Source organism: Meles meles, chromosome 2 (assembly GCF_922984935.1).
Source record: "Meles meles chromosome 2, mMelMel3.1 paternal haplotype, whole genome shotgun sequence".
Classification (NCBI taxonomy): domain Eukaryota; kingdom Metazoa; phylum Chordata; class Mammalia; order Carnivora; family Mustelidae; genus Meles; species Meles meles.
In genome coordinates, this window is record NC_060067.1 from 165,758,072 (window position 1) to 165,771,504 (window position 13,433).

At 56.4% G+C, this 13,433-nt stretch overlaps 1 protein-coding gene across 1 annotated transcript in view; it reads left to right on the forward strand.

Moving 5' to 3' along the window:
* The window catches only part of PEBP4 (phosphatidylethanolamine binding protein 4), a 198,540-nt gene extending 186,027 nt beyond the window's left edge, over positions 1-12,513 (forward strand). Inside the window, exons 8-9 of the mRNA XM_045997435.1 lie at positions 1,843-1,956; positions 12,226-12,513. Of these exons, the coding sequence (XP_045853391.1) occupies positions 1,843-1,956; positions 12,226-12,374 (263 nt within the window). The 3' untranslated portion in view covers positions 12,375-12,513. The remainder of the gene's footprint in view (positions 1-1,842; positions 1,957-12,225) is intronic.
* The last annotated feature ends 920 nt before the right edge of the window (positions 12,514-13,433 follow it).

Consider the following 13,433-nt stretch of genomic DNA (forward strand, 5'->3'; position numbering starts at 1 on the left):
CCTGCCTCCCTGTCTTCCCTTGTACCCAGTGCCATGATGTGCTTGCATGGGACCCCATAGACCTCCCTTTTCTCTGATGCCCTCCCCTTCCCACCCCTTCTCTACCCCCCACCTCCATTCCTCCCCTCCCCCTCGCTTCCCCCCTACAAGACCATGCCTGCCACTCAACTTGAAGGGAAAGCTGAGGTGCAGACCGGGCGTCCGAGAAGGGCTGAGCAAAAAGACAAATAAGCCGCATAGTTCCATGACGCAACGTGGGGTCAGACATCAGATAGGCCTGGACTCAGATCCCAGCTTCACCCATCCTGTCGGCCTGACTTCACCTCTCAGAACCTCATTTCCTCATCCAGGAAATGGGAATAACACTGCATCCGACCAGGTCGTGGTGAGGATTAAGGCGATGTCACCAGGGAAAGCGCAGAGCCAGGGCCCAGCCCCAAGACGTGGGATACATGTGTGTATCCCTTCCCCTTCTCCTCAACACCCCTCATCTCTACTTTTGGAGGGGGAGATTCTTTAGGAAAGCCCTAGTGAAGGGGGCTGGGTCTTCATCACACCTGGGGATAAATTCCCAAGCTGCACAGAGCCGGAGGGTTCCAACCGCAGCGCTCTGCGCACACGATCACGGACACCATGCTCTCTGGCTGTGTAGACGCCAAGTCATACAAACTCACACGGCTCCCGGCACACGCTGTGCAGTGCTCACTCTGAGCACACGTGAGTGTGGGTGCACGCACGTGCACTCACACACACACACACACACACACACATGGCTATCATGTCTGCAATCACAAAAGCGGGAGAGAGGAACAGTCAGGAATTCCCCTGGCTGTGAGCATGCTGGGGGCCCTGGTGGCCGGAAGTGCACCCTGAGGAACACTTCCAGCAGCTCCGAAGAGAAGAGCCAAGAGCGAGTGGCTCTTGTCTGACGACCCGGAGAGGGAGGGGGCCATAGAGTACCAATGTTCCCTCCCGCCAGCATCCTCACGGCAAACACTCCAACCCCACCCACCCCCAGGAAGATTCCTGGCTCCTCAGAAGGGGAGAGGAGGACAGCAAAGGGGAGGAGGCAGAGGCCCGCAGTTGGGAAGCAGGCCCCACTGGAACCAACCGCAGAAGTCTGGCCCACAAAACCCCTGCACAGACTTGGCGAAAGAGGGAGAGATGTCCCCACCCCAGCTCCCCCCACCCCAGGAAAAGATCTGGCTCCTGCATCGAGGGCAAGAGGGAGGGAGAAGGTCCTTCTCCTCCGGAGGAGCCTGAGTGGGCTCCCAGTGCCCCGAGCACCCAGATCCTACTCTTCCATGATCAAACCTTTGAACCGAGTCCCACCCACCCCCGTAACCACTTCCAGATCCTCCGGATCCAGCCAAGAAATTGGCTTCTTTGGGAATTGAGTTCATAAGGAAATGCTGAAAAAATAAATAAAAATCCACTGCCAAACACTCACAGAGGAAGATGAGTTTCTCTTGAGGCAGGAAATCCATCAGGATAGACCAAAGCAGCAAAGGGATAGCACCAATGCCCACTGCCCAAGAGAGGTCCGGGGAGTCCCACCAGCCCCCAAGACCCCCAAGGAGCCCACACCTCCTCTTCCCCGCTCTGCCCAAACTAAGGCGCTTCCTAAAGGCAGCTTCAAAGCTGAGACCCTGCCAAAGAAAAACCCTAATGGTTTGCCATGGGGAAGCCCCCAGTTGGGACCCCCGGGGCGGGGGGAGGCTTGGGGAGGAGGAGGGACCATGAAAGGCACAAAGAATTCTCTTTTCCTCTGGCCCAGGGCAGCCAGGAGGTTGTGGGTACTGTGGGTTGGGGGCCCACACGCTGTCCTTCTCTGACCCCCAGCCTACCAGCCTCCATCCCCACCAGCACAAAGTGGCTTTCACCGCTACCAGTTCTTCGTCTATCTTCAGGAGAGACAGAACATCTCTCTCCATTCCAAAGAAAACAAAACTCGAGGTAAGGCCTTCCCATCTGCCAAAGCCAGTGCGACTTCTGGGGCGGAAGTGGATGCTTGTGCGTTCATGGAGAAGCTGGGACCTTGACCCACCCCCCACCCGTGAGACTTGGAGGCCAGAGTCAGGGGGGTGGCCTTCCTTGGCAGTGGACTGGAATGAGTGTCCTAAGGGAGATGTTGGCATCAGATATAGTCTCCCCCGAGAAGTGAGTCCCACAGACCAAGATGGCGGCTTCCACTGGGTGGATGGATCTGGGAGGCCAGGTCCCGAAGGGAGTAACTGGAGCCAGGGAGAGAAGCATTTCCCCAACTCAGCCTCGAATGGCATGTGCAGGCAACTACCCCATAGCACTCCTGCAGGTAATTGTACCCTATAATTGAGTCCAATCTGGGCAAGAGGGCCCTGGAATGCCACCCTGCCAGTCTGCCTTCATTGGTCGTTAATTGCTCTGTCTGCCCCGCACCATCTGAGTGGTGGGGCAAAAACTTCCCCGGCCATGCCCCTTCCACTAGCTTCTCTGAGCAGCCCTTCTGGCATCCTGGAGAAGATCCACTCCCTGGAGCTTCCTAATGGCTAACTGACGGTGGCCTTGCTCCCACTCCCACCAGAGCTGGGGAGCGCGGGAAGAGACCTGGGGACATCAGGTCACCGCAGTGCCTCAGGCGACTCACATGCTCTTGTGTGACCATGCCCCCTCTCTGAGCCTTGGCTTTCTCTCCAGAAAAATGGGAAATTTACTAATCCCTGTGTACTCTAGCATCTCCCCCATTTGGGGGAAGGAAAGAGAAGGTGGAACGTACACATGCCATCTGGAGGGTGCAGAGAGCACATCACCCAGGCCGGCCGGAGGATGAGTGGGTGGGTGGGTGTCATCAGCCATTTGCTCTCACCCAGTGACCCTGACCAACTTCCACCCACTGGGAAGCCGGGGAAGGTATTGTTACAAGCCCATTGCCCGAGGCCCCAGAGGAGAGGAACACGGAGCCGGCAAAGGCACTGGCTGAGCGAAGGAGGCCTTCAGGTGTGCTGAGTGGGAGCCACCAATCACAGAAGGCTCTGGGTTGCCCTGAAAGTCGAGTTGGTGCAACCTTTCCACTGGTGAACCCTCCCCAGGTGCCCTGAGCACCTTGCCAATCTGTAAATCTGTTTAAACCACTTTCCCAAGACACACATTCAAATCTGGATGAGAGGAGAGAAGGAAAAGAAAAATGTATCTTGCCCAGGCCAAGACGAATTTCTCCGGTTCCCTGGATCCCTTTCACCTCGGACATCATGAACCCTTCCCCAGTCCAGGCCCGTGCTTTCTGGGGGTTGGGAACTAGCACCTCAGCCCACCACGTTCCCCCACAAAGTCAGGCAGTGCCTCTGAGTCCCACGTTAGACATCATAGTCACAGAGCCCACACCCGGGGCAGGGAGGGGGGCAGGGATCATGCTCAGGCTGTCCCCTGAAAGAGCCTCCCGAGGGATCGAGTGCCTTGTGAGGGGTGGGGTGGCCGGGAAAGGAGAGAGCAGTGGATGAAGCCAGGAGGAGCATAAAGGGGCAAAGGAAGAAGGGAGGTGCCTGGGGCAAAGATGTTGCCTTGGTTGCAGTCCTCGCATTCGATCCTCGCCTGTCCTCCAGAAAACAGTGGCTTGTGTGCCCACCAGTGACGCTGGCAGCTAGCGAGGAAGCTCAAAACCTATCCAGCCTGACACCCATTATTAGTCCCTTTGAATCTGCCCAAGCTACAGTTTGTAATGCGCCCCCCAACACACACACACACACACACACACACACTCCTCATCTATGTGAAAACTTAGGAACCAGACTTGCATCTGGGCAGGGACCCTTGACTTCCATGCCATTTTGCTCGCTACCAGAAACAGAGGTGGGAGAATTAGCCTCCCAGAGGAGCTCTCCAGCCAGGCCAGGGGACGGGTCCCACTCTATGACATCTTCTGGTGCCTGGCACTCTTAGCTAGGAGCTTAGAAGAGGGCACAATCCCACAGCACAGGGAATGTTACCTGCCCTCAGGGGGCTTACAGTCTACTTTGAAAACACTTAAATAACAATGCGAAGCAGCTTATAATTAAGCACTTAATTGTGTGTTTAGGGCTGTAAGGACAACTGACGACCAGTAGGATTTAGGGATTGTCTCTAAGGTTCTAGGATTCCCTTCCCTCCAAGAAGACACACCCTCTTTAGCGGGGAAGATTGCAAAGGTATTTTACTGCAGGGTGAGGAAATCTGTTCCAGTCTCCAGCTAGTGATTTGATGTTTGGACAAATCAGCTACCCTCTCTGGGCCTTGGTTTCCCCATCTAGAAAATGAGGGGTTGGATCTAGATGATCTACATGTCTGTGTGGCCTGAGGCTATGTGGAAGAGACACGGCCGGGCTGGGCCTGGGAGGAGGAAGACATTTGAATTCTTGAGTGAAAGAGAGAGGAACCTCTGGGCTGGAGAAACCACAGATGCAAAGATTATTTTGTTTAAAAAGTGAGAAGGAGCACCCCTTGTGAGGAGCAGTGAGGCCATGAAAGGAGAGGGGGGAAGGTCACGGATGGTTCATGAAAGCCCAACAGAGGCACAACCTTGGCGGGTGCCGTGAAGCACCGTTAGATGCTGCCCTTGGGAGAGGCAACACAAAAGCTACTCTTGAGCGATGACTAAGCTGGAGCAGTGGGCAGGACCGAGAGGAGCCAGAGCACAGCAGGCCACCGGGGGCCTGGAGATGTGTGCCCGAATGAAGCCGGAGGGCTGTGGCAAAAGCAGGAGCTGCCCTTGCCCATCGTTAGAACTCCTGGCGCTCGGGGGCGCCTGGGTGGCTCAGTGGATTAAGCCGCTGCCTTCGGCTCAGGTCATGATCTCAGGGTCCTGGGATCGAGCCCCGCATCGGGCTCTCTGCTCCGCAGGGAGCCTGCTTCCTCCTCTCTCTCTGCCTGCCTCTCTACCTACTTGTGATCTCTCTCTCTGTCAAATAAATAAATAAAATCTTTAAAAAAAAAAAAAAAAAAAAAAAAAAAAAAGAACTCCTGGCGCTCTCTGAAGAGCCCACACCATGCTTGGGGACCCATGGAGCCCCAGCCTGGCCCAGCCCTCGGGAGGCCAGGACCTAGAGCCAAGGAACATGGGCCAGGGGCCTACAGTTGTCTAGTTTTTGTTCCATGGGAAGGTATCCTTGGAGAAGCAGGGGTGTCCCAGAGTAAGTGTGGTCTAACCAGCCCCCTGTTTCCTGAATGCGCAGGCAGGAATGGACTCCAGAAACTGGAGGGGAAGTCACCATGTGAGAGCCAGGTAGAGAGGCATCCGTGAAGGATAGTCAACAGGAGCCCTTCTTGTTGGGTCCTTGCCTCCCTAGGACTTAGGTGTGAAAGACAATTTAGGATGAGAAGCAAGAGTGACATTATTCTGGTAGAACTTTTATGACCTTGGGGGCTGGGGAACATTGCTCCGTGCCGGGGACTGAAAGCCTCTCCAGGGCCTCCCTTTTTTCTCTGACCTCAAGACAACATGGGCAGGGTTGGCAGATGGGAGATTTTGACCTATCCATTGTGTGACCTTGGACCAGCCCCCTCGAATCTCTGGGCCTTGATTTCTACATCATCAAGATAAGGAGTTGGACTAGTTAGTCTACCACGGAATGACCCTTAACCGGTTTGCTCCCAGCTTACTGAGCCGCCCCCAACTTCAAGTCCTGTGAAACGAGTGCAGGGAGCAAGCAATCCTACTTGACCACCCCAGCCCGCTCCAAGCACGTCTGGGTGGAGGCCTTCCGTCAGACACTAGGCTGCCAGGACCACAGGGAGGGCCCTAGAAGGGGCTTTGGAGCCCCCTTGCTTCTCGTTTATGAAATCCTCCCTTCCCCACTCCTCCTGCCTTTACACTGAGGCTGAAAGAGCCGGAACGGGTGTCCTCTGATCAGAGCTGGCCCAGTTTCACTGACATTTGTCCCCAAGGCTACACCTTACCTTCCTGCCACACATTGGACACGCCCCTCCAGGCTGCCAGCTTTAATACCCTCCCCCATCCCAACCCCACCTTCTATGCCCAGGGCCCAGAATCTGGCCTCTGGGCTTATCTGTAATTGATGATGGCTTGCCCCTGCCTCTTCTTGGATTTGGCATCTAGATTTCTACACTGTAGAGGAACCAACCAGATGAGCCAAGGGGACGTGTCTGAAGAGGGCCCACACACACAGGGATGGCTCCCGCCTCATCCTGTGAGCCCTTCTGGACACCCATGAACTCCCACCGACCTCGTTCATGGCACCACCCCCCAACACTCCCCGTGCGACTGGTGTGCCTCTGCCTGCTGACCTAGGCAGACCCTTTCTCCCCTTCTGCAAACCGAGGGCTCTGGCTACCTGCAGAGTACTGGTCCTGCTGACAGCCCGGGGGGGGGGGGGGTCCCACACTTGACCCCACCCCTGTCCCTCTTGACGGGCTCAGTGACACTTTGCTGTGCCTCCTTAGTCACCCACTTTCATCTCTTTGTATTACTCAGTCATTTTTCACTTGCACGGGTCCCACTTCCACCGTGAGACTCCATTCCTTGAGGGACAAGCTCACCTCTGCTATGGATTTCCTCTTTACCCCCATCCCTGTGCTCAGCCCACTGTGAGCTTTCAGTCAATGAGGATGTTTGTGTATGGGACACACCCACATACGCACAGTCACAAGCCACACACACACACACACACACAGCTGCACATTCTCACGCCCCCATATTCAGCTCATCATCAACTTCCTTTAACACCTGAAAAGACAGCCACCTCTGTGAGCGCCGTGCCCACAAATGACAATTTTGGCATCCACATCCTCCCTGTCCCAATGTCAAGCAGGCAGGCAGGACCACTTGTGCCCAGCCTCTCTGCCAGCCTGCCCTGCTCCTCTCTGGCCTTCCCCTCACCCAGTTGCTGGACCCTGTGGAGTGGGCAGGACCATGGCCATGGCTCCCACTGGGGGAATAAGGAGACTGAAGCCTGGAACAGTAATGTCTGGGCCAACCCAGGTTCCGCAGTTAAGGGAAATTACCTTTCTTCTGACTTACGGAACAAGGCTCTGTGCTCCTGTTGCCCACTTACCTACATTCCCTCTCCCCTCACCCAGACCATCCGACTTCTGGGCCCTGGTGTGGGGACAGAGAAGGAGCAAGTCCATCCTGAAGCCCTGGGTGTCCTTGGCTCACAGCAGCAAACACCCGAGACAGACCTCCCAGGCCCCTTCCCTGGAGAAGGCTATAGCCCAACCCTGTGTAGAGTCTAGAACTCCGGGGAGCTGTGGTCTGCATCACACCACACCTCAGCCACCTGGCTCAAGTGTATCACGAGCTGGCCTCACGGCCCCAAACTCCTCTCGAGAGTGAGCTGGGGAAATCCCCTCTCTGCCCCACAAGAGGACACGCTGCAGCTTGTTCCAGAAGCCTGTCAGAGGTGGTGAGTCCAGGATGGTGCCACAGCGCCAAGGGAGCTAACGGGCCACACCAGCCTCCACCGCAGCCTTGCTGGGGCAGCCTGAGGTGTGCAGAGAGACCGATTCTTGCAAAATGGGATGGGAGGGGCTGAGAAGGGTCCTTGGGTTCTGGACCAGGTGGCCATAACCCACTCCCCCCAGCACCACAGACACCTGAATTGAGCAGTTCCTGGGTAAGCCATCCCCCTTGCCCTCCCGCAGAGAGGAGAGACAGGCTAAGACTCTGCACACAATGGCGTTTAAAGGCTTGCTGGTGGACTCTAGAGGCCTGGGGGGCATCATGGGTGATTGAGACCATGGGGGTCGAGGGGAAAGGTTTGAAAGCACAGGCCAAGGGCAGGAAGGCAGCAGAACTCCCAGCAGTATCAAAAAGAGGGGACACTGATGTGGAGGGACAGAGGCTGGGAGAAAATCCTGCCGGGCCTAGTGGCAGTGAGGGAAAAATACACAATGGAGGCAAAGATGGAAGGAAGGGGGCCCCCCCGCCTGTAGACTAACCCCAAACACACACACAGACACACACAAACACAGCCCACTGCAAAACAGCCCCTACCCCCTGCCATGACCTCCCAAGGCGGTTCACCTGGCCGGGCCCCAGAACGGCCCCTGGGCCCAGCCCGAGTCACTGTGTGGGCTTGTGTGAGGCAGCCCTCTTCTGCCTCCGAAGGGCCCCACCCACCTGGCAGAGCGGGAAGGACTGGGGGCCTGGCAGCAGACCAGATGGGGCCATCCTAGGCAACTCGCAGACAGGCACCCTGGCTAGGAACTGCCTGTGGGCTCCCAGTCAAGCCAAGCATCAACTGTCCAAAGCAGTAGTGACCAGATCATCCCCCAGATTTCACCCAGAATGCCAGCCTGCCACCACCAGGAGAATCTGGAACTGATGCCGGGAAGCTCAAGTCCACAGCTCGGAGCCTCCTCTCTTGTGCCCTCCCCCGCCCCCTGCATCCCTTCCCCCAGGAGAGAATGGAGGCACCCTGGGCCATCCATTCACTGGGTAATTAGGAATTGTTCTTCCACTCTCCAGTCCTCAGGAGGGCCCCAGAGGAGCCAGGTAACCCCTGCCCACCTCGAAACCACACCCCTACCCCCAGCATCCCCTCCCTCTCGCTCCTGCCAAAAGTCAGAGTGGTCCCCTCTGCCCCAAGCCTCTCAAGCCAGCAGGATCAGCCACTCAGCAAATATTCTCCAGGAGTAATTGGATGTGATGGAACGAGGGCTTTTCAGCTCTTGAGTGGAAGTCTCTGGATGTCATTTAATGGCACAAAAAATAAGAGGCCCAGGCCTCCCGCCTACCACCGCCAGGACATCATTAATCTCAGTAGAAAGGCACGAGTGCTTCTATCACTGCAGACGGCCCTGCAAAGAGTCAGACAAATTACAGACCTGAGCCGGGCGCTCGATGGGGCGGTTATGAGGCTGGCGTTCAATTTTTGTTTTTTTCTTCAGGGCCACTGTCCCCTGACAAGAAGCCACGGTGCCCCTGGGGTGGGGGGGGGTCAGGGAGATAGATGAGGACCCCCACCCCTTGTCCTCCAGCCCTCCTGAATGGAGGCCTCCCTCTTGGCCCCCACTTCCTGGGCTGAGAGGGAAACACCTGAACGCCCACTGAGGACTAAATGGCAAGTCAGGTGGGAACTGTCCCGAAGACCTAGCTGGTTACTAGCCTAGTGTTCATTATCTTATATTATAAACCCGCTGAGGGCAGGAGTAAGGCCACAGGGCATGCAAACCCCACCCCCGCCCCAGCCCAGTAGACACAAGCTGGGCTGGAGCTGGGCTGTCAGATTGCCCTCAACCCAGAGCTTGCCCATTCTCACCCAGGAGCTGTCTACCCCATCCTCACGAGTCCTCCGGGGGGGATTATTTCTCAGTCCTGGGGTCCCTGTTGAACCCTGAGGGACACAACAGACCTGTCCAGTCCCATGCTATGAACCACTTCCAAACGATGCTAAGCCAACCCCACAGACTGGGGGAGCTGGAGGGCAGAGAGTGACTGGCAAGACCTGCCCCAGAGTGTCCTGAACATTCTAGCCATGGCAGCCCCTAGGACTCAAGCTGGGAGGATGAGTAGCTGAAATCTTGGAGCCCCTCTCCCAGTTGTTGAAGTCACTGTCTAGGAGAAATCAGGCACCCACAGTAGGAGCTCAGAACCCCCCTGATGGCCTTAGGTTAGCTTACCCAGCTCTCCCCTTGGCCCGTTTCTGGACCATCTCTCCCATCTAAAATCCTTCATCGCCAACATCTTCCCCATTGGCACCAGCCAGTAGGTGAGAGACTGGCCTCTTGGCGTGACCACAGCGTAAGGGTTTGTGGGATGGGAATGGTGCCCCCTAGGGTTGTGCAGGGAACAAGCAGCCTATCCTATCCGGTGGCTCCACCCGGAGGAGAGCTGGCCTCCCTGTTCCAGCCACTGGGTGGCTCAGGAACCAGGCCTCAGACACCCTCCTCCTTTCTCCCTCCAGCTCTCACTACCCTTTGCCTGGGCCAAGGAAGAGCCTGTCCTGGTTGGGCCCACGGGGACAGGGGGGGAGTGGCTGGAGCACAGACAGCAGCCTCTTCCCACGTGGTGTCTGTCTCTCTGCAACTCCAGGCCAGGACAGAGCAGTGCCATGCAGTAAGGGACTTTCCTCCCCAGGGTGACCATGAAGCCACAGCCTCCCAGCTCCCCATCTCTCCCCACACACGCACCCCTGAGGGTCTGACTCACCCCTCTTCCTTCTAGAACTTGCACAGGGTCAGTTCCTCTTGCCCTTTGTGGCAGGAAACAGGGGGTGTGAAGAGTCATGGCCAAGCCAGGGGAGGAGGCAGCGGGAGGCTAGCCGCCAGCGGCACAGTACCCACTCTCCTGAGGGACACAGGGCTGGCTTGACAAGCTGCCCGAGAACCACAGTGTTGTTGTCAGAAATGTGACCGTGGGGAGCTGGGAGGCTCCAAGGGCACTCCAAGTTCCATTGGGAGAAGCCCTCTGAGCTAGGGGAAGGCAAAGTCTGCAGGAGGGAGGCAAGCTCTCCCTCAGGGTACAGGGGATTTCTTTCCACCAACTTGCCCTGATCTCGTGATGAGAGTTTCAATTCCCTCCTGGCCACCAAGGTTTCTTCCTGCCCTACTCGGTGGGGAAGGCCCCCTCGTCCCTATGCGTGTCACACACCGGTTCACCCATGAGCCCTTTTCCTGGCTCGTACCCGCGCACATGTACAAGCATACACACGTGAACACATTTTCCCAGGATCATACCACAGCTCTTCCCCAGCCGGCCAGGCTTTCTGGGCGTGAAGACCACACCAGAACAGTGCCTCCCTGCTTCCCCTCCCAGCGGAAGACCCCACCGCATGCAGTCACCCACCTGTCCCCCAGCAGCATTCTCCCCCCAGGAGAGGCTCTCCTAGGGCCCAGCGCCTCTCTCCCTAATTAGAGCGTGCAGCCAGCGAACAGACCGGACCTGCGGGAACCTGAAGGGGCCCTTTCCTCACCAGAACCCCATCTCGTGCCCCATCCTCCCGTCTGTGCACCGGGGATAAAAATAGTCTGCCCTGGTGAGGAGTAAGTGTATGAATATGCATGGAGTTGCTAGCACATAGGAAGCGTTATATAGATGTGCTATTACTATTATTATTACCTGCATTAGCATGATTATTGTCTTGTTTCTTCGGATTAAAAATTTTTGTTTTCCTTGAAAACATCTTTGAAGAGCGAACAGCCCCTGGGAGGGGGGAGGATGATGCGTGGAGTAACAGCCTTTCAAGGGACCTGCTGTCTTCCTTGTTGAAAAGGCTTGCGGGTGCAGCCAGAGGCCCTGAGCACTACCTCCCCCCCTCCCTGGGGGGGATGTTGGTAGACATAGCCAAAAAGAAAAAAAAAAAAAAAAAAAACAGGATGCCCAGTTAAATCTGAATTTCAGATAAACAAGGGAGAAATTTTTAAGTATGCTTCATGCAATATGGGTGACAGACTTACAAAGTATTTGTTGTTTTATCTCAAATTCAAGCTAAGCCGGGCATCCTGGATTGCAGCCGGCCGTCATGCACAGAGGGTGCCTGAGGCCCAGGGTTTGGGAAACCAGAGCGTGGGAATATGCTTGTGACCACTTCCCTCGGCTTCTCCCCAGTGCCCGGGGCTGTGCCCTCCTTGCCCTGCTGCTGGGCCTGTCCACACTTGCCCCAGAAGAGGCACCTCCCCCAACACCCCTGTGCTTTCTCCCCTTGACGAGCACCTGGGCACAACGGGGACTTCTCCCGCATACTCTGCTCCCACAGGACCCAGGTGCTCAGGAGTAGGGAGAAGCCCAGGGGTAGGCTCCACTCAGCGGCTGCCCCAGCTGGGGTTCTCGGGAGGAGTCTGCAGGAAGGCCAAGGTCACATGGGCCAGTCTCAGCCCCAGCAGCCAGGGTGACCAGGTGTGAAGGAAAGAAACAGTAAGACTTCAGTCGTGGGGTCAGGAGAGCCTGCGGGAAAAGAGGGGTGGGCGGAAGAAGTGGGGAGCCCACCTGACAGGGCACTCTGTTTCTGCATGTGAGTGAGGCGGCAGAGTTAGGCCCGATAAGGGGCTCTGGGGAAGGAGACCAAAGGAAGCCCTTGACCCAGTGCAGCCTTGGTGCCCGTTGTTCCCTGCAGAGCAGCCTCTTCCCAGACACTCTGCTAGCATCCAGTGGGGACCCAGAAGGCACCTCCAGGCACCCTGACACCCTCAGCCCAAGGGTCAAGGTCCTCACTTGCTGTCTCCACTTCCCCAGAGCCAGCCTCCCTGTCGGGTCCCGCCAGCTCCCAGTCCATGGTTCTCCCTCACTGCCTTCCTCTGGTCTGTCTGTCCTTCCAGGCTCTTGGAAAATGGACAAATTTCTGAACCGCTTCCACCTGAGCGAACCTGAAGCAAGCACCCAATTCATGACCCAAAATTACCAGGACTCACCCAATTACCAGGCCCCCGGAGCCGGAAGCAGTGAACTAAAGGACAAACCCACATAGAGATAACTGCCTGCAGGACATCAGGCTTCACGCCACAGGTGTGTGTGTCCACGGTGCCCACCAGCGATGGTCTGGGTACAGCACCCCCGCTGGGTATGGAACCCCTGTTGGGTACGAAACCCCTTCTCTTCCAAATTAAAAAAAAAAAATCATCCAGGGCTTACTGGTTGGATGTGTTCTTTCCCAGCCGGTCATCTTTCCAAAGCTAGGAAGAAGAACTCCATCACTGCCCAGCACTGGGACCTGGGGCTTTCCCATAAAGGCGAGTGTGTGTATGGGGGTTGGGGGGGAGCCGTGCTGAGAGAGATGGATAGGCAGGAGGTGGGGGGTTCCTAGGCCTCAACTGTCACCGAGGCACTGTGGCCTTGTCCTTTCTACAGTCTGCTCCCTCAGTTGGGAAATCAAGGTAGGAAGGAGAGTTGGGCTGGTTGGGTTATTGCCACGGTCCCTTCCAACTGTGACATTCAGCAGCATTCGTTCAACAAATATTGTGGGCCCCTGGTACGTGCCTGACCTTCCACTAGGTGCTGGGGGTACATGTGTGAATAGGGCCAGACAAAACCTAGGGCTCGCTTCACAGAGCTTACAGTCCAGGATGGGAGGGAAAGGTTCATCAGGTGACCACAGGCCAATGACAACAAATGTGGTGTGTGCCGTGAGGGCTTGCCCAAGCGAGGCCTCTCTGAGGAAGTGCTAACTTCAGGGCTGAAAAGCGTGGTAGAGGTTAACCGTCAGCTAAGATGGGGATTGGAGCCAAAGTCAGAGAGAGGGAACACCACCTCCCAGCCCCTGGGCCTGGCAGCTTCCAGGCCAATAGTGTGGCCTCCTGGACAGATGGGCAGAGACCAGAACTTTCCAGACCTTGCAGCCATGCTGAAATTTTGGATCATACCCTGAAAGCAATGGGAAACCACTGAATAATAGAGAGAGGGGAAGAGGGGGTACAATCTGATTTACGCTTTTAGAAACTATGAAGAAACTCCTTGGTGTCTGTGAAGCAAGGATTTTTGGCGCCGAACTCCCCTGGACGTCCTCTGAAGGCCACTTGGCTTTCCCACC